Below are 25,558 nucleotides of genomic sequence, written 5' to 3'. Positions count from 1 at the left end.
TTTCTATTGTGTGCAGAGGGGTTACATTCACTCTTACAACAAGCTGAAATTTTGGACTCAATCAAATGAGTCTCTCTTTGTAGTCCAGGCCCATAGGTTTCACATTTGTTCTTTGCCGATGACAGCTTGCTGTTTTGTTTGGCAAACCAACAAGAATGTAGCAATGTCTTGGAGATTTTGAAGCAATATGAGGAGGCTTCGGGGCAGCAAATAAACCGAGGCAAACCCCAACTCTTCTTTAGTCCCAACACCGACCCACACATGCAAGAGGAGATAAAAAATTTGCTAGGAGTGGCAGCCACTACCAATTATGAAAAATACCTTGGCCTACCATCCTTTGTGGGGAGGGGAAAAAAGCAAAGCTTCAGTTACATTAGAGAACAAATTTGGCAAAAAATACAAGGTTGGAAAGAAAGACTATTGTCACAAGGCAGAAGAGAAGTTTTGATCAAAGCGGTTCTTCGAGCCATGCCAACTTACTCTATGGCATGTTTCAAACTCCCAAAAAGCCTATGTAAGGATATAGAATCACTAATCCGGAAATTTTGGTGGGGTTTCAAGGGGGAAGTACGGAAAATCCATTGGGTGGGATGGAAAAAATTGTGCAAGCCAAAGAGCCAAGGAGGATTGGGGTTCAAGGATATTGAAAACTTTAATTTAGCAATGTTAGGAAAGCAGGTTTGGCGGTTGCTGCATAACAAAGACTCACTCTTCTACAAGGTCTTTAAAGCAAAATACTTCCCCAATTGCACTATATTAGAGGAGGGGGTGAATGAGAGGGGATCATATGCTTGGCAAAGCATTTTACAGGCACGTAAGGTGGTCCTATTGGGGTCAAAATGGAGGATTAGTGATGGAAAGTCATTTCTGATCCGTGGTGATAAATGGTTACCGGATGCATTCCAGCCGTGTGGTGTCTCCTCAGAAAAATTTTCCAAATAATAGTCGAGTTTGTGCACTTATTGATGAAGAAAACAGATGCTGGATTGAGGACCGAGTACGTGAGGAATTTCTCCCATATGAAGCAGAGGCAATCATCAGCCTCCCCCTGAGTTCATTACCCACTAAGGACAGGCTGATTTGGGCTGAAAATTAGAACGGGTACTACACTACTAAGTCGGCATATCGACTCCTTTCAAAGGCGGTAGAAGTTGTAGGTGCTAGCACTTCAAACCCAGCTGCTCACAAGCAATTCTGAAATGAGCTCTGGCGCATTAACGTGCCAAACAAATTCCGCCACTTCATATGGCGTGCTGCTACTGACTCACTTCCAACAAAAATTAATTTACAAAAATGGAAAATTATTCAGGACCCTACATGTGAGCGCTGCGGTGATGAAGTTGAAGATACCGTCCATGCACTGTAGGGGTGCCAAATGACTAAACACGTCTGATGGGAGCTGGAAAGCTGTAGAAATTTCCTATCAGAAAAATTTGCTAGTTTTGGACCTGTACCAGGAAATTCTCGCACAAAATAACCAGAAGCTGGCAGAGTTATTTGCTTATATAGGCTAGAGCATTTGGGTTAATCGGAATGCAAAGAGGGTAGGGCCATCATCCCTGCCGATGGAGAAAATATATAACGATGCCGTCAAACGTTTGCAAGAGTTTCATTCGGTACAAGTAGAACCACTGAATCAAGCAGCGATACCACACCCAACTCACTGGTTGCCTCCTCCTCCATCAGTTTACAAATTAAACTTTGATGGAGCAACTTTCCCGGATATGGCTTCGGTGGGTCTGGGAGTGGTGGCTCGTGACTCGGATGGCATGGTTATTGCTTCCCTTTCAAAACGTATCACCCTACCACCTACTGTGGAAGACCTGGAAGCACTAGCGTGTAGGAGAGCCGTCTCATTCGCAATAGAAATTGGACTCTGGGATGTTGTTTTTGAAGGCGATTCAGAGGTAGTTATAAAACATCTCACTGCTGAACAGCCTTGCTTGGCTGCATTTGGACACATTATAGATGAAGCCCGCTCCTTATCAACAAGGTTGAGAAAGGTATCCTTCTCACACACAAAGCGAAAGGGAAACACTGTTGCAGACAAACTCGCGAAGCTAGCGAGAAATTTGTATGAGCCAAAAGTTTGGTTAGAGGACATTCACAGTAATGTAATGAGCTTTGTAATTCTTGACAGAGGCATTCTGCCTCATTAATGATAATTTCTTTACAGTTTTCTTAAAAAAAAAAAAAAAACACTTGAACTTGAGAAACAATTTGAAATCTTAGTGAAAGAATAGATTTATTATGTTATTAAACTTTTCTAAACGGTCACTAAGAAAGAAGTTTCGTCAAAAGAAAGGAGATCAATCAAATTATGATAATGAATCAAATTCTATTAAATCAAACACACCATACTCATTCTAGTTGGTACAAATTTGATTTTGCTGAATTCGTCAAGGAAAGGAGATTAATCAAATAATGATAATGAATTAAATTCTATTAAATCAAACTCACCATACTCTTTCTAGTTGGTACAAAATCGACTTTCGTTTATCAACCTTGGACATTACAACTTAATTAGAGATGGCGACCCAGTCTCCAAAGCGAACAACTTTGTATGTGGTAGCAAATAGAACTATGGTGTTGTTGAGTCACAAATAGACATTTGCATGCTTCACCAAAGTAAAAGCATCCATGCTGAAAGTTTCTGCACATATTAGAAGAGTTGTGGATGGGTTGGTCAGGTTGGTTTTTGGTTTCTGCACATATGATACCTCCCCCTTTCCTCTTTCTTCTTGGTCCGCTTTCTCTCTTGCTATAGTTGAATTCACTTCTAGACCATAAAAGAGAGCACTTTCTTGCAACACTTTGCTTACTTCTCTCTCACTCTCGCTTACCCGTGCACTAGCTTGTCACCATCTTGAAGTTGTTAAGACTTGGAAGAGACCCCATTTGCAAAAGAAAAGAGTTAATGAGTAACTTTGTGGATTCTTTCCTCGTTGAAGGAATTTTTTCTGCTTAATAAGAGATCTAGAGCTACTCTAGCATTTGACCACTTGTGGGACATTTACGTTTTGCTTTTTGCTTAATACAAATTGCACTTGATTATGAATACAAAGTTAAGAGAAAGAAAACTAGAAAAGGAAAAGCCACTCTCCCAGCAAGGCGAAAGATTCACTTAACCTGCTAACCAAGCCATAAAGAATATGCTTAAAAGAGAAAATTTCACCATGTACCAGCGATTGCTTCAACAGATGTATCTAATTTCTATAGATAGCTCATAGAGGCATTTCAACAAACAGTTAATTGCATTTCAATTAGAGCCACTTCAAAAACAGGAAGACACCCACAAAATAATGAAATACAGAGGAACCCACAGATAAGTCGCACAACAATACAAAACCCACAAACAAACCCACACAATTCCATTGAAATTTTGCTCATGCAAAATTCGGCCACCCAACAAAAAGGGAAAACACACCAACACATCAAAAAACTCCAAAAAATTAAATACAACTCACAATGGTCTGCTATCAGCATCTCTCCCTCACAGCAGCGGCATCAGCTTTGTGGTAAATAGACTCTCGAAGCCAAGAAAATCACAGTGATAAGGGCTGTTCCAAAGAGTTTGTATCACTTGGGGTATTGATGAGTTTTTGTGTATTAGAAACCACGGATAAATTGGGACAGTTGGTGGTAGATGTAAAATTAAAGAGCTTCAGAAAAAACTTGGGGTATTGATGAGGAAGAAGTTGGGGGCATTGATGAGGAAGAAGAAGGGAGATCTTCTTGCAAGATACAGTTGAAGAGAAACGTCAGATTCAAAAACTATCCGTTGCTGAACGCACTGTTTCCTTAAAAATAATCTATGTTTTTTGCTTTCGGCTATGGGCCCAATGAACAGTGAAAAGGGACTCATAAATTTAAGTAAAACGCAAAAACGCAGCAGTTTTTCAGCATGTCAAATGCACGCTTAATCCAATAGAAATCTCATAACAACCTTCCAGTCACCCAACAACTTATTACACTTGTCACTACTCCCATTGGGGCTAGGAAGTAAGCCCCACAACCCAAAGTGATGAAGAACAAACTGACCAAAACAGAAGAGAAGGAAATGGTAGAGAGACTCTGCATAATGTTCACTGAACCTCCATAATATAAAACAAGTCCTTAACGTCTTAGATTTTTTTGTTATAATACCATATCAAAAAAGATTAACATAGCTCAGGTACCATGTAGAATGAGAGCAAAATTGAATTGATGTACTAGAGAAAATATAAAGAGCAAAACAAGAAGAATGAGAGGAAGGAGCAATAGGTGAACACAAAAATTCAACATGGTTGGCTACAACCGCAGCAGAAATCTTTGATGGCTAAAATTTTGCTTTTCAGTTTTGTTTTATAATAAACACATGGTAACTAATTTATAATAGAAATAAGTTAAATCCCACATTAACAATTCATTAATCGATGGTTACAATACTTGTATTAGAAGTAAAATTAGGATTTCTTTGTTAAAACTTCAAGTAAGATTGGACAACAAACTTAGCCCATAACTACAATTGGACCTTTATATCTTTAAACACGTTTATATTTCAATAAAACCTGGTTTATTCATTAAAAAGCACATTTGCACGTTGACACATTCCTTAAAAAATAAGTTTTAAATTTTAGTGTTTTTGTGGTTCCAATTAACTTAACTGATAAAATTTATTGTCAAATAAAAGATATAAGGCTCAAATCTCACCTACATCAAAAATTGACTCAACTCTTTTCAATTGAAGCAAAGACCATAGAGTTAAAATTAGTACCTGTCAAAGAAAATTTTAGTGATTTTCCCGTGCATGTTTGCACCAAAAGGAAAAAGAAAAACCAACAACAAAAAACAAAAACAAAAAAGTTTTACTTTGATATTTTTACATACATATTCCCATCAATATTCATTCTAAGTCTACACAAATTAAATAAATATAGTAAGTTCAATTTTGAACTCTTTTTTCTTTTTTCTTTCTTGGTTCTGCTTCTATCAGAGTTGAAACATACCTAAAAATATCACAAGATTTGATAGCATTCATTCAACCTCACCAAACTCATTTTTGCCAGTTGCTGGAAACAATTTCTTGCAACAAGGAGGGCCTAAAATAGGCGAACATATGCAAAACAGCAAAAACAGAAATGAAGAATGTATCTTTCTCATATATTAGACTACACAAATTCGGTAGGCACAGATGGCCCTGCATGTGAATCACATTACACTAGCACACTACCACTCAGAACTCAGAAGCACTGGGAAAAAAGATACGGCTATTTCGGCTTGGAAAAGAAATAGCACCTCCAATAAAAAAATGGACTTCCATCCAAACGTAAGTTCAGTGGAAGAAATTGTGAGAAGAATCCTATCTAGCTAGACATAATAACATGGTCAACTGACTGAAGCGCTTGGTTGGCAAAAAATCGGACATCAACATCCGGGTCCTCACTTAGCTCGACCAAACAGGGACGAATTGTCTTCTCCACTACCTGCATTATAAGAATTCTCAGACCAAATGAGGGAAATAGCAGTAAAAAATAAATACAATAAATCAAAACAACAAAAACAATTTATGTCAAAAATAAAATCATCAAGATTTTATAGACATGCAGAAGAAAATAAAAGAGCAGATCAGAAAAAATAAATGCATAAGATACTTACAGAATGATCAACTATAGGTATGAGTGACTGGAGCACCTTTGCCACATTGAACTTGATGTTCGGTACCCTGAAGAGTGAGATTCAGGCCAAGACTCAAAACACTCAACCTGATTACATCTTTTCCATTTCTTTTTTATTTTTTTTTTTTTTTTAGTGATAAGTTGGTTTACAATTTTATCATTGGATAAACAAAGTGCAAGAAACCCAAATACCTGTCCTTTGATACATTGATAACCACTGGCAACAACTTTGAAATTGTGATTTCTGAGCCCATTACTGGGGCAAGGAGGGAAATTGCACGCAGAATGGTCATTCGATACAAATAATGTGGATTGGTAATCATCTCCAAAACCTGCCCAGATGGCATGCCAACCACCGTTATTCAAAAAGTAGTAAATAAATAAAGAAACAAACAAACAATAACAAAATGAACCCAAAAAAAATTTTGTGGAAGGTATTATGACTCAAGCTGAAGGAAAAACCCACATGTCAAACTAGTACAGGGAAAAAATTAAAAAAATAATAAAAATGAAATAGAGAGAGAGAGAGAGAGAAAAGCAGCATCCATTCAGGCATTGAAACTTTGAAAGAAGTCGGCAACAGAAGTTAACTGAAATATTTCTCAATAATGGAGGAATAAAAGGTTTTTTTTTTTCGGGTTTGTATAATCCTGGCAGGAAGATACTCATAAAAAACCATTCAGAACCCTCTTGCCTCAATGCCAAGAATTATGTGCAAATCCAATGTATTTGATTGGTTTCTTTTTTTATTAATAAAATTTGTTAAGTTACTGATCAAAAAATATAGGTTTCCATGTTTCATGCTAAATGCAATCTTACGGGCATAGCCAGACATATTTAATGGACCAAGTCATTAAATAAACCTGTGGAACTATGTGCTGCATTGCCCACTCCGGGCCAAACTCTTCTGCAAGTCGCTTCAAGTTGTTAGTAGCTGCATCACGAATTGAGTAAACCTGTGATAGACACCCCAAATAATGAGCAAATCAAATATAACATGCAACAAACAATAAGAAACAAGAGATCAAGATTGATTCTTAATCACTAAAACCTTAAAACTATGTCAATACTATAAGGTGAGAAATACATTCTCATGATAAGAGTTTTAACAAGGACTTTTTTTCCCAAATGAAGCAGATAATATACAAGTTCTTCAATCTTACACAATAACATGAATAAAAAATTTTACCCTAGTCTAGCCTAGCCAACAGCAATGAGAATCATCATAGGGTCAAACTTTTTTTCCTGTATGACTTCCTAATCACATAATACAATTGCAAGATAAATAAGAATGCTATCTTTATGACTCACATCAAATCCTCCCATTCCTACTTCTAGTTTTGTCAAAATCTGTTAGTCCTTCCACCAAAATAAAAAAGGAAAAAACATCTGTAGTACCTCCAAATCAAACAAGAATGATATCTTTAGCAGGTTTCTAAATTTAAAGACGGATCTAGGGTCAGATTCTGGCATGATCTTTGGTGCAGTGACTTTAGTCTCAAGGATATCTTTATGGAGTGGCATACATTGGCAATGGCAAAAGATGCTTCCATTACCTCATACCTAAGCAGAGGACATGTTTGGGATCCTCATTTTTGGAGGTTTTCCAAGACTCTGAATTGGAAGCTGTGGATAGTTTCATTGATTTGTTGTACTCTCACCACCCTCAAGGCCAAGGTGAAAACCAGCTTTCCTGGAGATTATCAAACATTCTTTCTATGAACATTTTAAAGAACCCAGAGGAGATCACTTTCCTTGGAAGATTATTTGGAGTGTAAAGGTTCCTCATAAGATGGCTTTCTTCATCTGGACAGTAGCATTGGGTTAAATTTTGACAGTTTAAATTCTGGCATGTAAACGTGCTCTTATGATTATTGATTGGTATTTCAAGCAAATTAGTCAATACAGTACCGGTGACCGTTTCGGGATTATTGCTATTTATATATTTGTATATATATATTAAATTTTATATATATTCATGAACACATATATTTAATTAGAAGTTCATAAATTATTATGAGTATCCAATACCCACATTCTAATATTTTGCCTAATTACATGTTCACACCACCCTAATTAATTTAACTAAATGTATACTTGCATCTAATTAATAAAAAGTATAAATAGAGTTTGACAATATAACACCAGAAAGCACACATGAAGAATCAAGTAGTACATATAATAACACTTACAAAGACCTAGGAAGTAGACCTACCCCACTGAAACCTTAAGTGAAAAAAGAAAAGCAAAAGTGGCATAAAGTAAGAAATGGATAAAAAAGTGACTGGACTGGAGTGGAGAAATGTAGAAAAGAATAAAAACTAAAAACTAAAAGATAAAAGAAGCAGCAGCAGCAGCAGTGGCAGGGGTTGACGAAGACGCAGCAGTGGCAGACAAAGAGAAGAAGAAAATTAGATGCAAAGTGAACCAGTCCAATTCAAATTTACCAGCTGTAATGGGCAAAACAGATGGAAAAGGTCAATACAGGCCAGAAAAAACCAGTACATTTCAGGGGGCTTACAATTCACTACCTTGGTTGCAAGTGCAAGAGTAATTGAAAGCTATGATGCATGGACATGCCATTTTTGGCAAAGCATCCACGTGAAACACGTGTTGGACACAGGTACTGCTCTGACATGGGTACAATCATGTCAAATATGCACCCAGCAAAAAAAAAAACAAAACAAAAAACAATTTTTTTTAATCTGGGTATGGCTCAAACACAGCAGAGCAAAAAAAAAAGGATTGACTCACCTGGTAAGCACACCATTGTTGATAACCATCTTCAAAAGCACCTAGTTTCACCCATACTCTCTCCCTCATTCTCACTCTTTCTCTCTCTCTCTCTCTCTCTCTGGCTCTCACAGCATCACTCTAGGCCTTTGGCAGCCACAGATTGGAAACCAGCGTGTCCAATCGCAGCCAACCAACCATCAACCACCAAAGCACCACGCCAGTATCTCTCTCACTTGAACTTAATGAGTCTTGCTCACATCACAGATCTAGTTTTTTTCTTTTTCATATGTTAGTTTGTTGATATAATGTAAAAATATGTTGTGAGCAATTTATTATCAGTAATAGGTTTGGTTAAGAACTTAAGGTTGTTGTTGTTAATAATATTGATTTTTTGTTATTATTTATTATTTGATATTTGTTAGTGATATAAATATAATGCACATATATGTTATTGTGGACAACATTTACTAGCATTGTTATTTATTAAATTGAATTACTCGTAGTTAAAGTGAGTGCCCCAAAGCTTAAGTTATATCAAAAATATATAAAATATACCTAAAAATAAATATTAATTAATCAATTAATTGCTGTATTCTCAACCTAGGGCAAGGGCGGCGCCACCTTAAGGCTAGGGTGGTCCCAAGACCACCCTGACTTGAATTTATATATATATATATATATATAATAATTTAAAAAAATTTATTTGTCTACCCTTCAAAAAAAATTTGGGAACACCCTCAGTTTTTTTTATGCCAATAAAATTAAATTTTGCTCCATAATTTGTTCTATATTCTTTAGATGAATGATTGCTTGGTTGTCTATATTAAAAGAGATGTAGGTCGTAGCATTGATAATGAGACTATCATGCACCAATTTCAAAATATGAAAACTCGTAGAAGGCAATTGTAAACTTTATGTATTTGCATGTTTTTTTATTGTTGTTGTCGATATATGAATTTCTCTTTTAATTAGATTGTATAATTTATGCTTCTTAAGATAATTTATGCTTCTTAAGAAACATCCTGAAAAAAATACCTGGAGCTGCCACCGAGGTACCCTAATTTTTCAAAAAAATGCCATATCCCCATACCACGTACCATGGCGGTACCCATGCAACATAGATGGAGTGTCTTTGGATCACCTTCTGTTGCAATGTCCCTTGGCAATGGACTTGTATCCATTTGTGTTTACCCTGTTTGGGGTCTCTTGGGTCATGCCAAAGACACTGACGCAAATGTTGGATTGCTAGCAAGGAAAGTCTCATCGCCATAGGCATTTGAAGATTTGGAAAGCTATTCCTTTATGTGTTGTGGACCATTTGGCAAGAGATGAATAGAAGGACCTTTAAAGGTGTTGAGTGGCCTATTCATGTACTCCAGTAAATGATTTTGAGGTCTTCATACTACTGGATAACTGTCTTATGCAGTATCCTTTCCTCTTCATTTGTAGACTTTCTAGACATTCATACTTTGATTGAGTAATTCTTTAGGAATAGACCAATACATATGTTGTGTGTTTGATCTATTTCCTCTTTTGAATAAAATTATTTTACTTCTAAGAAAAATGACACACAGACAAGTTATACATACATGTCGTAGTTACCAGGGGTAGGAACTAACATTAAATTTAAGAGAGAGAGAGAGAGAGAGAGTAAAAAACAACATGAACTAAATGCAAGAAAAAAAGTTCACACATTCTACTTATTTAAACAAGAAAAAACACAAACCTTATCCTGTAACCACTGCATGCAAAGAGCACCTAGCTTGTCATCAAAAAATCCAACACCTAATTGACTTGCCAATAAAGGTATATACTCTATTATTGCTAGCCTTACTCTCCAATGTCTATCCTCAGCAAGCTCAACAATGGCTGGTAACAAGGATTGAGAGAGCAGATCAATTCCAATGACCTGCAAAAATGGCTTATTTCAACAGGACTTGAGAAAAAAACAAATGCATGCATGTTAAAATCACATGCGCAATTGTTAAAAGCACCTACAGCATCATAAGAAAGGAGACCTGAAATGCACATAAGAGCAAAAAAATTAAAAACAAAATGTTCATCTTTAAAATTTTAACAGACCTGATTCACTTGATCAAGCTTGCTAATAATATTAAGGCGTACATCCGGAAATTCATCCTTCAGAAGAGAAAGGAAAATTGGAAGGAGCTGTTCAATTGTGGCATCCTGCATTAACCAACAGAATGGGATTCAAAAGTTCAGTGCAAGTTGGAACCCAAGAGAAAGATCACATTCATATAAGCAGAAACCAGACACTTCTAACTGCCAACTAGCAGCACTAATATAGGAAACACATCAGAGAGAAAAACCTTGAAATGAAAAATGTCCAATTTCAGCATGGAACATGATGTGCATGCCAGATTTCCATTCTCCATATGAAAGCAATACATTGAAAAAGTACAAAAATGCCAATCCAAGAAAAATATACAAGGAAATGGAAGTATTTACTTCAATTATGTATCTGCTCATAAAAGTCACAGTCATCAAAGCAGACATGGAAAAAATATGTAATTGTTATAAAAAAAAGATGGGTAAGAATGTAAAATATGTCATGGTCATCAAAGAAGACCTAAGTAACTTATTCCCATAATACTAATCTACAGACTACATACCTATTCACAAGCAAAATAATAAAGGAGCACAATGAAACTGGTTATCAAAATTGCAACTCGCAAATCAAGCATAACACCAGCAACAACAAGAGAGGCGTAAATCCAGTTCACAGGACAAGGACTTCACTGACACATTTAATTGAGGATATCATTGTTTTAAATGATAGTTACTTATGCCAATTGCTCAGCTGAATTTTGGGTCTTGAGGAAGCACCAATTGTAAATGCAATCAAATTCCTATCAAAGGGAAACTGTTGGCTGTACACTTAAAAAATTGAAGCTTGAAAGCTTTTTCTTTTCATTTTCATTTCTATAACTTATATTCTGTGTCTGAAATTTGAACAAATAACTTATAATTGGTAAGGAAATTTGACCAAATCCTTCAAATCAGATATAAATTGAAAGTAGAATGTTTGACAAAATTCAAAAAATTGGACACAGCTAATTTTTTGTTAAGAAGTTCCACCTAAAAATCAAGCTTAGATAGAAGTTTAGTTCATCTTCTTGTAATATTAGAAGGAAAATGCAATAAAAATAGTCAACAGGTGTAGTTCACAATGAGCAATGATGCTTTCATTGCTAGACTAGGATAACTGCATCAGCATTTACCAGCACACAACATTCTCACCTTTCCTAATACAGGAGCCATTCCCATTATAACTGAAGCTAAAGCAGAACGAACATGCTGGGAAGAATCTGATGACAATTCCTGCAACAATCATTGCAAGGTATTGAGATTGCTGAAATAGAAGGGCTATAGGTGAGGAGTAAATTCCTATGCTAAGAGGTAACATCATAGAGAGAAGAAAATCTTTTAAAAAGCACATGTACCTTCACACAAGGAAGAATATGCTGAATTGAAAGTTCAGGATTTAATATCCGGCAAAACTTAGTTACTTTGCCAGCAGCTGCTATGCGTACTTCAGCCTCATTATCCCGAAGCAACCGGACATATGCAGGGACCAAGTCCATCCTTAGAAGATAATTGCCATAAACAAAATATTTCAGAAGAGATTACACAAACAAACATTATTGCTACACCACCACACTTAAAAAGAGAACCTTACATAGACAAAATTGCTAAACAAATTGTCTAATATATATATATATATATATTAGACAATTTGTTTAGCAATTTTGTCTATGTAAGGTTCTCTTTTTGTCTAATATATATAAAAGTAGACATTATATCAGAAATCATGAGCATTTCAGGATGATTGTCAAAGATACTGAGAAAGACAATGAAAACATGAGAACAAAATTAAAACAATACATATGTTTACATGATACAGCAGAACAATGTCAGCTACGTAGCATAAGCAAGATACCATGGTGGCTTAATAATAAATGACTACCTAGTAGGCTCAGGTCCCACAGCTTCACAAAGTTCATATAACTGATTAGCAACCATGTAACGCACACGCCAAGACTTATCCTGTTCAGAAATAACAAAGCAAATATAAGAGCTTAATAAACAAGTAAGATAAGTGCCATGTTAGGGAGCATGTTTTATCCATCATAGTAATATAGATACTTAATAGGATTGTCAAAGAAAAAAAATTAATCAAATACCTTGCTTGACGACATGAGAAATCTATCTCAAGCATAGAACGTCCTCATTAAGCATAGCATCAATAATTATGTTAAGGGAAAATAAGACAAATGAAATCTCCACATTATGCCTGGCCCTTCCTGGAGCTTTCAAAACCAACTTTGACGACAACTCAAAAGATCACAAAAACAGACCCAACAAACTTTCTATAGGGAACCCAAATTGAATGAAATACCTCATTTTTTTTGGATGAGTAAACATGTCAAAATACTATAGGAGACATGCTACTTTTTTTCTTTTCTAGGTTCAGTAACATACAAAACACCAACAGACAATTTGGAATCAAATCATCAATTCACAATTAAATTGCATTTGACTTCAATTCAATTTATTGTGATGAAATTAATTACAATAGCCATGTATCTAGCTGATAATTGAGGTATGCAATATTGGAATCCTCAATTCACTTGATCCTTTTAGGATTAGGAATAAGAGTCTGGTGATTTTTTTTTCTTTTATTTTCTGTACTAACTTTCCATGAAGTCAAGGAGAGGATATCTTATCATCGAGTTTGTCTAAGAAAGGAAGGTTCAAAGTTTGCAAGTGCTATGACATCCAGAGAGCATCAATAGGTGTTCACTTCCCATGGAGATGCATTTGGGTTCTAAGGTACCTTAAACAGTTTTTTTCTTTTTTCTTTTCTTGGGCAGCAACAATGTATGAAACTCTTACAGTGGATAACCTCAAAAACTGACATATGGTGATTGGAGCTTGTGGTCTATGTGCAAGAATAGTGGGGAAGCCAGTTGAGCATCTTCTATTGTATTGTTCAATGGCTCGAGATATTTGATCATTTGTGTTTTCCTTATTAGTTTGGATTATACCAAAGAAAGTGTATCAGATGCTAGAGTTTCCAAGATATGGAAAGCAGTTCCACTATGCATCTTATGAATAATATGGCATGAAATGAACAGTAAATTTCATGCCATTAAACAATCGTTTTACAATCCTTGTCCAATTGGATAACTACATTGGGTAGCTTCTTTTCTCGATCTCTTTGATTTGTTGAATCTCAAATTTTAATTCTTTCAGAGTTTTTACACCCAAACATTGTGTATTTGAACTAACTCCTTTGTTTTAATAAAATCATTTATACTTAACAAAAAAAAAAAAAAAATAGAGAGGACCAAAAACAAAATTAACTACAGTTTGAATATTGAATTTCATTTGATGTGTTGTGTTGAGTATGAGTAAAATAGGGATGTTTTTGGGATTTAATAAAAAATTTCTTTAAGTAAATTGAAATGAGTTAGAAGACTGAGCAAATTTGATGCAAATTGGTCCTTTGTTGGCCAATTCACATAAATTCTAATTCAATTCAATTCGTGTGTTTGGTTGGGATTACAAACACATGAATTCAATTCAGTTTCAATTCATTTTTTATTTTAAAAACATTAATTGGGCTGAATGAATTCCAATTCAATGCATTTTGATCTAATCATGGGTTTCTAAACAAAATGTGCCCAAAAATAATAGGTACCATGCCTTTTTTTGTGGGTGTCTGTGTTCTATTTTCTCTTAGCTAAACCCACTTAAGTTGAACCCTCTAGTCCTGATCTTGCAGAACCTAAATCTGAACCAAATCCTTACTAAAGAAGTTGTTGATTTTCATTTCACATGACTGAACTCAACAAAACTTGAATTCAACTAAGATCCTTAGTCTGATCTGCCTCATAAAATCTTCAATCCAAATATATACAATAAACATGATCCAGTTCCCCAATTTCCATTTTCTTCTCCTAGCAAACATTCATTCATTGTTCTCACCTGTACGTCTATTAACTGAACTTTAGCTGAAATATTTTCACTTCGATTTTATAGGGATTGAATTTCTCAATTCCTTCCACCTTTTTATATATATACTAACATAAATGTATTTAATATATATCTTCTTTGTCAATCATTCTACAATACATGTATTAATCATCCATAATCAAGGTACAAATAAAAGTTCAAAAGGTACATCACTAGTGAAATTAAATGGAACAAAACATGATTATATATGGCAATAGACAAAAACTAAAGTATTATTATGAAAATAATCAAATAGATGCTTTGCAAAACCATGCTAAACATAAAATCTGCTTAAACATGCAATATCAATTATAGAATTAGAAAGTTAAAGATCATCTCCACTGATGTACCTGAGAGAAATTTATGATAACAGGTAGAATATGTGCAACACAGTCCTGAGGTTCCAACAACTTTCCAAGAGTGGCACAACCTTCAACGGCCAATAACCGAACAGAATCTTGATCTGAATTGGATTAATTTTAAACGTCATTTACAATATTATAAAAGAAGATTAACTTGACAATATAGTGGAAAAAGTGATTATCAATTACATGTCTTCGTAAACTCTTCTGTTTAGCGGGACGATCCCTCATCTAAGTTTCATACCTTACATGTCTTTGTACATTCTTATGTTATAAGGTTTAAACTTAAAATAAAGCAGTCTGAATAACAAAGCCAATTTCAATTGTATGAGGGTTCTTCATCAGTTGCAATGTTAAATAACAATGGCAATCTCAACCTACTTGCCACATTACATGCATATGGTAATTGGTACACAACATATATCATTTGAATTTAACATTAACAACCACAGATCTTTCTTGTTGACATGACCTTAGTGACATCAATATGTTCTTTGCCCTTCCAAACAATAGGGCCTTTCTTTTTTCTGAAAAAAAATAATTATAATTCAAAAATTGGGGGAAAGAGACGATTTGAACCCTGGATGTCTCCATTGAAAGCACTAGGAAGTGTTAGTTGAGCTACAAGGCTCTTGGCAATAATTAACTAAAAAAATTTATCAAAGAAAAGTAGGAAAACATCATAACCCAGGCACACAGGCAACAGACTACAGGTAGCTAAAAAGTCAAATAAGAGTACACAAGTCCAAAAATTCAAGCATATTAGAGAACGAATGACTACTTAAGCCAGCCATCCAATCATACATTTAACACAGAATACTAACAGTTCCAACTGCAACGGCAAGTGCTCTGTCCCTTCGAACGTTACAAGTATTAAGCTCTATTTATATAATCCACATAGCACATAAAGGCATTGCACCCCAAATATCTGCTCTGCATTGCCAACCAAAACCCCCCTTCCAACACTCCAATAAGTCCAGTACACTACTAGGAATAACCCATTTTAAACCAAACAAACAAAACACCATTGACCAAATTTCTTGAGCATAGGAACAGTGGAGCAATAAATGGTCTACCCTCCACTCCACTTGAAAATACAACACCAATCTACCAAACAAAATTTCCAGTTGCAAAGGTTATCCATAGTTAGAATTCCTCCCCTAGCGGCTGTCCACGCACAAAAACAAAAACAAAAAAAACAAAAAAAAAAAAACAAAACAAAACAAAAACAAACAAACAAACAAACAAAAAAAAAAAAAAAAAAACTTTAGTGGGAACCTTTATTCTCCATATGCTCTTCCACAGAATGGATAGGGAACCCCTAGAGGAAAGAACTTTGCAAAAAGATGTTATCTTAAAATTGCCATTTGTAGTTGGGGGGGCCAGCAAATTCGGTCTTCAACACATTGTTCCTCTTCTTCTTCTTTTTCCCTTTTTTTAATCAGTAAGTAAAAGGCTTTATTAACACTCAAAAGAGAAAGAAAAATAGACAATTAGGCAGTACAAAAATTAAGCTCTCAATAATCTGCCCAAAAAATCTAGGAGATCCACCTCTGACCTAACACCATAAGCTTGCTGTCATTCAAATAAAGAACATAATAGCTGAGATTTAAGCTGGAAAGCACAGGCGCACCCGAGTCCGATATGCACAAATGCGCCATATGGTTGTGGATGCAGCTGCACACGTGTCCGTGACCATTTTTTTTTTTTTTTCAATTTCCAATTCTGCCCGATATGGTCTGAAACAGGCCCCAAATTGGTCTGATATGGGCCGAAATAAGTGTTTAAAAAAAATTAATAAAAAATTTTGTCAAAACACACTGTTTTGACATCCTAGTTTAAAGAAAAAACCCTAAACTCATCTCAAACTCTCTTTGACACTCTCCATCTCTAACACACGGCTCTCCCTCAGACTCCCTCCATCTCTCCTTTGCCTCATTGACCCAAGCTCACCCTCCCAGCTCTTCATAAAATCTCAAACCTCGGTCTCAATTGGTATATGTTTACCATTATATGAAAAAATATGCTTAGCAATATATAGAAAATATAAATAAAAATATATTTAGTAATTTATTAATAAACATATCCTGTCACACCCACACCCACTTTTTCAAAAATTTCCAAGTCGCCACACCGCACACGAACCCGAATCCACACCCGTGCTTCCTAGGTTGAATAATTGAACATTCCTTCCCCTTAAAATGAGGCAGATTCCTTTCCCCCATTTTGTCCACATTAAACATGACAGAATAGCCCCTCAACTACTGGAAAGCATCCTCTTACCACACAGCCCCTACCAACTGAGAAACAGGTCAATAATCTTTCTAGGTATCACCCAATTAAGAACCATTAGAGTCAACATAAATGCCCAAAGATCACCAGCAACAGTGCAATGCAAAGAAAAAAGACGTTTAATATCCTCCCCATCCGCTTTGCACATGACACACCAATCAGGAATAACGAATCCCCCTTTTTGCAGATTGTTAGTGGTTAAAATCTTTCCTTTCACTGTAGAACATACAAAGAATCTGACACAAGGAGCTCTCACCTTCCAAGGAAAGGAACAATCCCCTCCCCCCCCAACTCCTCAAAAATTTGTAGAAAGAAAGTACTGAAAATCCTAGAGACTTAGAAGGAACCCAGATCAATCTATCCTCCTAAGAGGAATTAACCAGACAAAATATAATTCTGTAAAAAAAAAGGTCCATGCTCTCTAACACCCAATCATGCAATGGACAATTGAAAGTGGGATTCCGTTGATTCCACCCATTAGATACATCCAAATAGTCAAATACAGTGGCATCTCTATTTCTTGCAATAGCAAAAAGATCCTAGAACCCGTTCATTAAAGGCCCATCTCCCCACCAATTATCAATTCTTATGACATGTTCCCACTTCAAATGAGGTGTTTTTCGAAAATTCAGACCAACCCTTACTAATGTAAACCCCCCCCCCCCCCCCCCCACCCTGTTTGAAAACCAGCCACCCTTTGAAATACCATATTTAATCCCTATCACCTCCCTCCACAGAGAACCTGTCTCCATCCCAAACAGCCACAATTATTTACCTAATAAGGCGTGGTTGAATAACAGAAGATTCTATTCCCAAGCTTCCCCCTTTGAAAAGAATGACAAAAATAGAATCCCACTTAACCAAGTGGAATTTATTCTCACCACCCAAACCACCACAAAGAAATCTCTTTGGATTCTTTCCATTCTATTGGCAATCAAACTCAGGAGAGGGAAAAGAGAAAATAAGTTGGGAGACTAGAGAGCGTACTATTAATAAGAATAAGCCTTCCACCCTTGGATAAATTTATCTTGTTCCAACTAGCATGTCTTTTTCTCCATATTTTCCAAAATTCCATCCCAAATAGCTTTACTCTTAAATTGAGCTCCTAAAAAAAGCCCCATATATTTCAGAAGGGTAGAAATTTTACACCCCAAATTCTGAGCTAATCTTCCGTATGACGGACATCCCCCACAGGGACCATCTCTAATTTTCCCAAATTAATTCTCAACCCAGAGACCACCTTAAAAAGAAGCAAGGTACACTGCAAGTATCTCAATTGATTCTGATTGGCCTCACACATGATAAGAGTATCATCTGCAAAAAGAAACTGAGTAATAGCATGAACCTCCCCATTACCTCTTACAGAGAATCTAGCCAAGAAGCCTCCCTATGCCGCCTTCCAAAGCAAATGACTCAAAGCCTCACAAAAATAAACAAAATCAGCGATAGCAGATCACCTTGGCGCAAACCCCTAGAACTTGCAAAAAAACCACTAGGCTCGCCATTCACCAATACAGAGAAGTAGAGAACCCTACCATGGATATACAGGAATGAATCCACTTTATTTTACCCCAAAACCATATCTACTCGAAACATACAAAGAGGAAGTCCTAATTCACATGGTCATATGCATTCTCCAAATCTAGTTTATAGAAAACTCCTAGTTTCCCCTCCCTCAAGCAACTTTCCAAACACCCATTAGCTATAATAACTGAGTCTAGGATATGCCTTCGCTGGATAAAAGCATTCTAAGCATCGGAAATAAGCTCCCCCATAACCTGCCTCAATCTATTTAACAGAACTTTGGTGAGGATCTTACACACACTGCTGAGTAAACTAATGGTCTGAAGTCCTTAACATGTACTGCCCATATTTTTTTGGAATAAGGGCAAGAAAAGCATAATTCAATCTCTTTTCAAACAACCCACTCTCATAAAAATCATGAAAAAACTTTAGGGGGAAATTGTATTTTACCATCCTAAACTATATCCCGGATTACACTTTGTACCCTAAACTATTCAAATGCACGTTTGCACCTTAAACCATGACCTTGTTATACTTTGCACCCCAATATTAATTTTACAATGACCCTTGTTACACTTTGCACCACAACATTAATTTTACAATTATGTTTGACAAAAATTTTGAGCATGTGTGACTCACAGACGTTAATTTTGCTATTGGAATACTTATGAAATGTTATACTACACAGAGGTAAGACCTTGGTTAATTTTCCACGAAAGGAAAAAGGTCAATGTGAGCATTTGGATTTATATCTTTTGTCTTTCCATTGAGTATCAAAATTAAGTTCAAGGTAAGTCTGCACTCCTTTTTTGCAATAATTGGTTATTAAAAGGCTAATATATGGCTTTCAAGTTAATTTTAATTAAATATCTAATGCCATAAGATTAACAGCCCCACAGAATTTACGAAACCACATGTTAGCTGTTAAGGAAAAGTTTTTTCTTTGTTTTCCCTGAAGGACATGTTCAGTGGCTCTTCTAAAGTCCATTTAACCATTTATATCCAAGTGGTCAAGTTGGCCATTCGTTGCAATGGTGGAGCAGTGGTGTTGCCATTGATGATTTTGATAAGAGAGAGAGAGAGCTGGGTAAAAAAATAAAGAAAGAAGCTTTTAATTGGTTGGGAAGAGGGGGTTTTTGGTCTTTTAACTTTGTGCCACTTAAACAATACACATGTGCAAGCCAGATGCTTTGAGAATATAACAGTAAAATCAAGGAAGGCATGCCACACTAGGAACAGTTTGTGGATTGTACAACCAAGTGAAGACCTAGTGAGGGCCAGAATGGAATATTATATGGGTGTAAAGTGTAACAAGGGTCATAGTTTAAGGTGTAAAACATGCATTCGAATAATTTAGGATGCAAAACATAATCCGATGTATAATTTAGGGTAGTAAAGTGTAATTTTCCAAACTTTAGAATATAAACCTTAACCATACCCCGCTCATAGTTTGCACGGCCTGAGTAATCTCCTCCTTTGTAAAAGATTGCACAATCTAGTCAATAGTGGCACTATCCAACACATTAAACTGGGCCCCATCCAATCTCGGTCTCCACTAATCTAATTCTCTATGAAGATTCTTATAGAAATCAACAATTTCATCTCAAATCATACCCTATTCTGTAGATAAATGATCTCCCACTTGCAACTTCCTAGTGAAATTATTGCATCTGTGAAAATTGGCCATACAGTGAAAGAACTTTGTATTCCAGTCACCTTCGCAAATCCAAGTTGCCCTTGATTTTTGTCTCCAACTGATTTCTTCCATCAACATAACTTCTTCATTGTTTCTGTTGATGGATGTAGAATATTGATGAGCAAAGAAAGATTGCATAGATTCCAACTCCCAATCATAACAACATCTAATGAACACCACATCCCAATGATCATTTCCATTATGATAGCCCATGTAATTTGCCACGAAAGCTTCTTTAGCTCAAGCAACATGGAAACAGTCCAGGTAGGCTTCCTTAAGAATGACCCCTCCACACCAAGAATATGTGAGTCAATTTTTATAGTTTGTTATTTCAATATACATACAATTTTTGAAATTTTTAGAATTTAGGATTTTATTTCCTTGACTTTTGTGTTTTTAAGACTTTTCTAGTCAAATTAGAGTCCTATTACAGAACTGCCTTTGAATATGCTTACAATCTGTAAAACAAAAATAAGAAGCCTATTCTCAATGAAATTGCTATCAATTTATTTTCATTCCTCTGGTGGATTCCACAATTCTTCCTTGTGGATTCAACGAACCCCTAATGGATTTAAGGGTTTGCATTTAGCAAGAACAACATCTAGCTCTTTCATGCTTTCCATTCTACATCACCACTACAAGGAGTTTTGTAACTTACATACCAAGACACCTGTGGTCAATACTCACATGGTTTCAATCATACTTCATGCTTCCTATGAAAACCAACCTAGGCAACCCATCCTACCCATCTCCCACCCCCTTCCTCAACGCACAAAAAAGGAATCCAAATAAGTTACTATACAGCCATGCCCAAGACAATGTGAAGGAAAATCAAGCATAGTTTCAACCTAAAACATGTCTTCTTGCAATCTTTTAAAATTCATGGATGAAATAAAAAGGAAAATATGATGGGTTTAGGCACATTAAATTTATCTCCATTTTGAAACTTTGTGGCACTTCTCTTTACAAGACTCCACCTGCTAAAATAGCAGCCATCTTCACCTTCTCCCATATCCCACACCCAATTGATATCGTCTCTCCTATTTATATATAACCTCAACTCATCCACCAAAGCCTTAATCTGAATAATCTGGAGTCATATACATAAATCCTTCCTTGTCATTCTACAAGATTGGTGTTCATAAGGTGTGTGACCTAGTTCTATGCTGGTCATCAACCAATTGCAACCCTCCTTTATTCAAGATTGAGGCCAGCTACATGGATCTGATTGGTAACTAGTAAATGTTCTAGAATTTTTTCTTGACCTTTAAAACTTCATATATCCTTGTAGTTGACCTTTTCATTCCAAACTCCATGCTATGACCCACCAGCTAATACTCTAATGTTCCAAAGGAGAAGATATGTTTCCATTGGAAAAGCATATGGAAGCAAAAGACCTCTCGAGTGGCTTTCTTTATTTGGAGTGTTGTTTTGGGGAAATGTCTGAAATTGACAATTTAAGAAAAATGAAGTTTGGATATTGGTTTGGTGTTATATATGCAAGTGCAATGGCAAATCAGTTGACCATCTTTTCCTTCATTTTCCGGTTGCTATGGATTTGTGGTCTATGGTTTTTTGAGTTTATTTGGAGTAAGTTGGGTTATGCCAAAGTCAATTGTGGGGCTCCTAGCTTGTTGGCAAGGTCAGTTTGGCCATCATCAAAATAGTCATATATTAATAATTGTTCTCCATTGTTTAATGTGGTGTCTTTGGAGGGAAAGAAATAGTAAGTGTTTTAAAGATAATGAGAGATCCATATCAGACCTCAAGCTATTTTTCTTAGAACCTTAGTGGATTGGCTGTCTACTTTGCGAAACCAATCATTCACTTCTTTTCTTGAATTTCTTGATTTATGTAATTTTTTAACTTGATTTGTTTAACCCCTGTACACTTCCTGGTGTACTAGGGCGTCCCTTTTTTTATATCAATAAATCTTATTACTTATCAAAAATAAAAAGAGAAGATCTATCAAATTTAAGCGGGTAGCATGTATTGAGCTAAACAGGGTTGGCTTAATTTTACTACAACTAAGTATCATTCAAAGCAAACATCCAACCATGAGCTCCAAATGGTATATTAGCGTAGCCAATGAGCTCTAACTCAAATGGCACATACTCTCCTCATAAGAGTAACAATCTAACGCTCCTAGAGTAGCATTCTTTTCTTAGACTGCCGCTTTAGGTAAGATTCTAACTACAGATAATCTTTGGAATAGGCATATTGTATTGCTTGATTGGTGCTATATGTGCAAAAGGTGTGGGGAATCAATGGATCATCTTCTTCTTCATTGTCTGATAGCATATGAGTTGTGGTCTATGGTATTTTATCTGTTTGGTATCCATTGGGTTATGCCATATAAAGTTATTGAGTTGTTGGCTTCTTGGTAAGGCAAGTTTGGAAGACAGAAATATAGATTTCTAGAGTTTTGTGCCATATTGTCTATTTTGGTGTTTATGGCGGGAATAGAATGCTAGATGCTTTGAGGACTCTGAACCGTCGATCCTTGATTTAAAGCCATTTTTCTTCCATACTCTCCTTGAATGAGCTTAGTTTTACCTTCTTGCTCTTCTTTATCCCTCCCTGTTCTAGTTGGTCATTGTAATTTGGGTTCTTAATTTTTGCCAATGTAGTACATTTCTAGTGTACTTGGGTTGGCCATTCTTTAATAAAAAGTTCTAATGTTATTTATCAAAAAAAAAAAAAAATGAATATGGTGGAGGATGAGATTGTGGGTTCACTACCCACCAGATGTGATACTTACCCAAAATAAATAAATGGTATTTTTTTATAAGTAATAAACTTCATTGAAAAATGATGTAAGAAAATACAATGGAAACAAAGCACATAGGTCATGTGCTAGAAGCAAAAGTGAAAAAACTAAGTAACAATGAAAGTACAAAAATCAAGCATATTAGGTAAAGAAATAAAAGTAACACCCATAGCATTTGCCCAATCAAACAGGGTCTAAAAGAAGAGAAGCTTCAACTCATAAATCAATCTTTCATCCCGTCAAAAGGTACGTGTATTCCTTTCCCTCCAAATGACACCCATAAGACAATGAGGGATCATTCTCCAAAGCACCTTAGATCTAAGTCTATTGAGCTTGCCTGACCAACCTGCTAAAAGTTCCACAACACTACACGAGATGACCCAATGAACCCCAAGTAGCGAACACACCATATTCCACAACTTTTGAGCTACTGGGCAGTGTAGGAGTAAGTGGTCAGTGGTCTCCTCATTCCTCTTGCACATAAAACACCATTCCACCACCACCACCACTTTTCGCCTCCTTAAATTATCAATGGTTAAAATTCTCCCCAAAGCCGCTGTCCAAATATATAAACTAACCTTTGGAGGCATTTTTGGTTTCCACAATGGTTTCCATGGAAAAGAATCTGGGTTTGGGGGTTGTGCACTTTTGGTTTCCACAACGGTTTCCATGGAAAAGAATCTGGGTTTGGGGGTTGTATATTAAATAAATGGTATATTAAAGTCAACGATGATGACAAACACAAAAAATAAAGGAATCCAAATAAAATCAAGATGATCAACACTCAAGGGAAAAAGTTCAAAACAAAAGATGAACCATTTCAAACATTAACTAGAAATTTAATTACCATCCTGCGTAAGATCCTCAAACATTGACATGATGTCAGTTTTCAGATGAGCAGATTCAACAGTTGCAGAAAATTTTCCCAGATTTGTTGCAGCAGACCTCCTAACCATAGGCATGTCATCCTGACACAATTGACTGTATATTGACCGCAATTCTGTCTTCAGCATCTCTGGGGCACTTGGGGAGGCAATATGAAACAACCCACATGCAGAGACTCGTGCTGTAAACCATTCACCAGCTGCCAATCTCTGTAACACAACAAATTAGAACTTGGAGGTAAAAGGAATAAGGTAAAATAATTATACATTGAACAAAAAGACACAGGCAAACCATTGATGGAAATAAAGATATTATACATAAGCCACCAGTACAACATTAAGCCACACACAAATATCTAACCTTCACCAGAGGAATAAACCAGTCAACCAAGTCAGTCTCTCTCATCTGAGAGCCAATTCTACACAATGACTCCACCGCTTTTTCCCTCACACAGGTTTCCTCAACAGTGCAAAGGGTCTCTAACGGTGGGAGCAAAACATGGGCATGCTCCACTCCCCCAACATATGGAATAAACACCCCCAATTCCTCTGCCATTGCAAGAAGTACCTCATCATCGTCGTCATTGTTTTCACTCAGAAATGGGATCAGTTCCTTTCTGGTTCGCTCCTCCCCAAGAGCACGGGCAATTGTGGATAGCCTCCGAATCGAGTTCAATCGTAGCTGAATGTCATCATTTTTCAGCTCGTCTATGAGCACAGCAATTGGATATAGTGGTTCTTCAACCATAGACATTGTATTTCAAATATATCTAACAACTTCAAACAATTATATTGTCAACAGCACTATACATAATGTAACCATATTGTAGCTTGTAAAATTGTTGCAAATACAATTATAATGATAAACTCCATATTTATCAAAGGAAGACTAAATTTTAAGTAAAATAGATTCTTTAACTGCAAAAGTTAAAATTATTCCAAATTTATAATTTCCCAATAATTAATCAAAACACGTAGATTAAACCAATGCTCTATTTGGTTATTAACAATTTCAGGAGAACATGAAAGTTCTACAGCCGATAACATAACCGGCATTTGTTATAAAATTGCAAGCATTTTTCTTCGTTTCTCGGTAACCAAACAGATTAAAATGGAGGAAAGATTGCAATTAGGATCGAAAATAAGAGATCTAAAACAAACCCTAGAATTCAAATCCAAAATCCGGGGAAATTCGTAAAGAGGCAACAGATAAAAGACTCGTAACGGTATCTACATTACAACGAAAACGGTATTGAAATACAAATTTCCAAACTTAAAGGTGTGATTTTTTATTTTTTATTTTCATTTTCTGAGCTGAGCTTTCTCGGGAACCAAACATAGAGCATGAATTCAAAATCAGCCACATTGAATAATTGAGAAAGGAAAAAGAAAATAAAAGATTACTATGTGAAGCGAAGCGAATCGATGAATGTGAAAATTGGGAGTGGTCTCTTACCGATCACAATGCGTTCCAGCCGGCTGCCTCTGATCCCAGTGTCCGTGGGCGTAGAGAGAGAGACATGAATCTGTGATGTGCTTGTATGGTGTGAATGAATTGCATGAAAAGCCCATAAGAGTGAGTTTGAATTGAAAAGTGG

General features: G+C 36.0%; 2 protein-coding genes and 1 long non-coding RNA gene across 5 annotated transcripts; 1 reads left to right on the top strand and 2 right to left on the bottom strand.

The window, feature by feature from the left end:
- Nucleotides 1-1,565: 1,565 nt before the first annotated feature.
- LOC126712352 (uncharacterized) lies at nt 1,566-2,159 on the top strand. The gene has a single exon (XM_050411654.1). It carries the CDS (start codon nt 1,566-1,568, stop codon nt 2,157-2,159), a length of 594 nt encoding a protein of 197 aa, XP_050267611.1.
- Nucleotides 2,160-2,309: 150 nt separating this feature from the next.
- Nucleotides 2,310-4,335, bottom strand: LOC126690246 (uncharacterized). The gene is made up of 2 exons (XR_007644621.1): nt 3,468-4,335; nt 2,310-2,881 (listed from the first exon to the last, which is right to left on the bottom strand). It is a non-coding gene; the product is annotated as an uncharacterized LOC126690246 (long non-coding RNA).
- Nucleotides 4,336-5,117: 782 nt separating this feature from the next.
- LOC126690231 (serine/threonine-protein phosphatase 2A 65 kDa regulatory subunit A beta isoform) lies at nt 5,118-25,541 on the bottom strand. Of its 3 annotated transcripts, none has more exons than XM_050385359.1 (13): nt 25,417-25,541; nt 24,322-24,737; nt 23,924-24,170; nt 14,783-14,895; nt 12,382-12,461; nt 11,858-11,999; nt 11,655-11,735; nt 10,476-10,580; nt 10,120-10,302; nt 6,521-6,613; nt 5,850-5,989; nt 5,638-5,704; nt 5,118-5,465 (listed from the first exon to the last, which is right to left on the bottom strand). In XM_050385359.1, exons 2-13 carry the CDS (start codon nt 24,712-24,714, stop codon nt 5,346-5,348), a joined length of 1,764 nt encoding a protein of 587 aa, XP_050241316.1. In that variant the 5' UTR covers nt 24,715-24,737; nt 25,417-25,541; the 3' UTR covers nt 5,118-5,345. The 3 variants fall into 3 exon arrangements, with proteins under 3 accessions (XP_050241316.1, XP_050241311.1, XP_050241320.1); XM_050385354.1 differs by having other exon boundaries at nt 24,322-24,730; nt 25,417-25,531; XM_050385363.1 differs by having other exon boundaries at nt 24,322-24,642; nt 25,417-25,520.
- Between the last annotated feature and the right edge of the window lie 17 nt (nt 25,542-25,558).

The sequence above is a fragment of the Quercus robur genome, chromosome 1 (assembly GCF_932294415.1).
Source record: "Quercus robur chromosome 1, dhQueRobu3.1, whole genome shotgun sequence".
Classification (NCBI taxonomy): Eukaryota; Viridiplantae; Streptophyta; class Magnoliopsida; order Fagales; family Fagaceae; genus Quercus; species Quercus robur.
Note: the sequence above shows the minus strand (reverse complement) of the source record. Positions and strands in the feature narration are given on the sequence as shown.

Bases quoted from the DNA above. Each gene is read 5' to 3' on its own strand.
- LOC126690231 (XM_050385359.1), bottom strand. From the start codon at position 24,714: ATGTCTATGGTTGAAGAACCACTATATCCAATTGCTGTGCTCATAGAC. The intron at 14,896-23,923 runs GTAATTAAATTT...AATCCAATTCAG, and splicing joins TGAGGATCTTACGCAGGATG to ATCAAGATTCTGTTCGGTTA. The intron at 5,990-6,520 runs GTTTATTTAATG...CCATCTGGGCAG, and splicing joins TGCAGCACATAGTTCCACAG to GTTTTGGAGATGATTACCAA.
- LOC126712352 (XM_050411654.1), top strand. From the start codon at position 1,566: ATGGAGAAAATATATAACGATGCCGTCAAACGTTTGCAAGAGTTTCAT.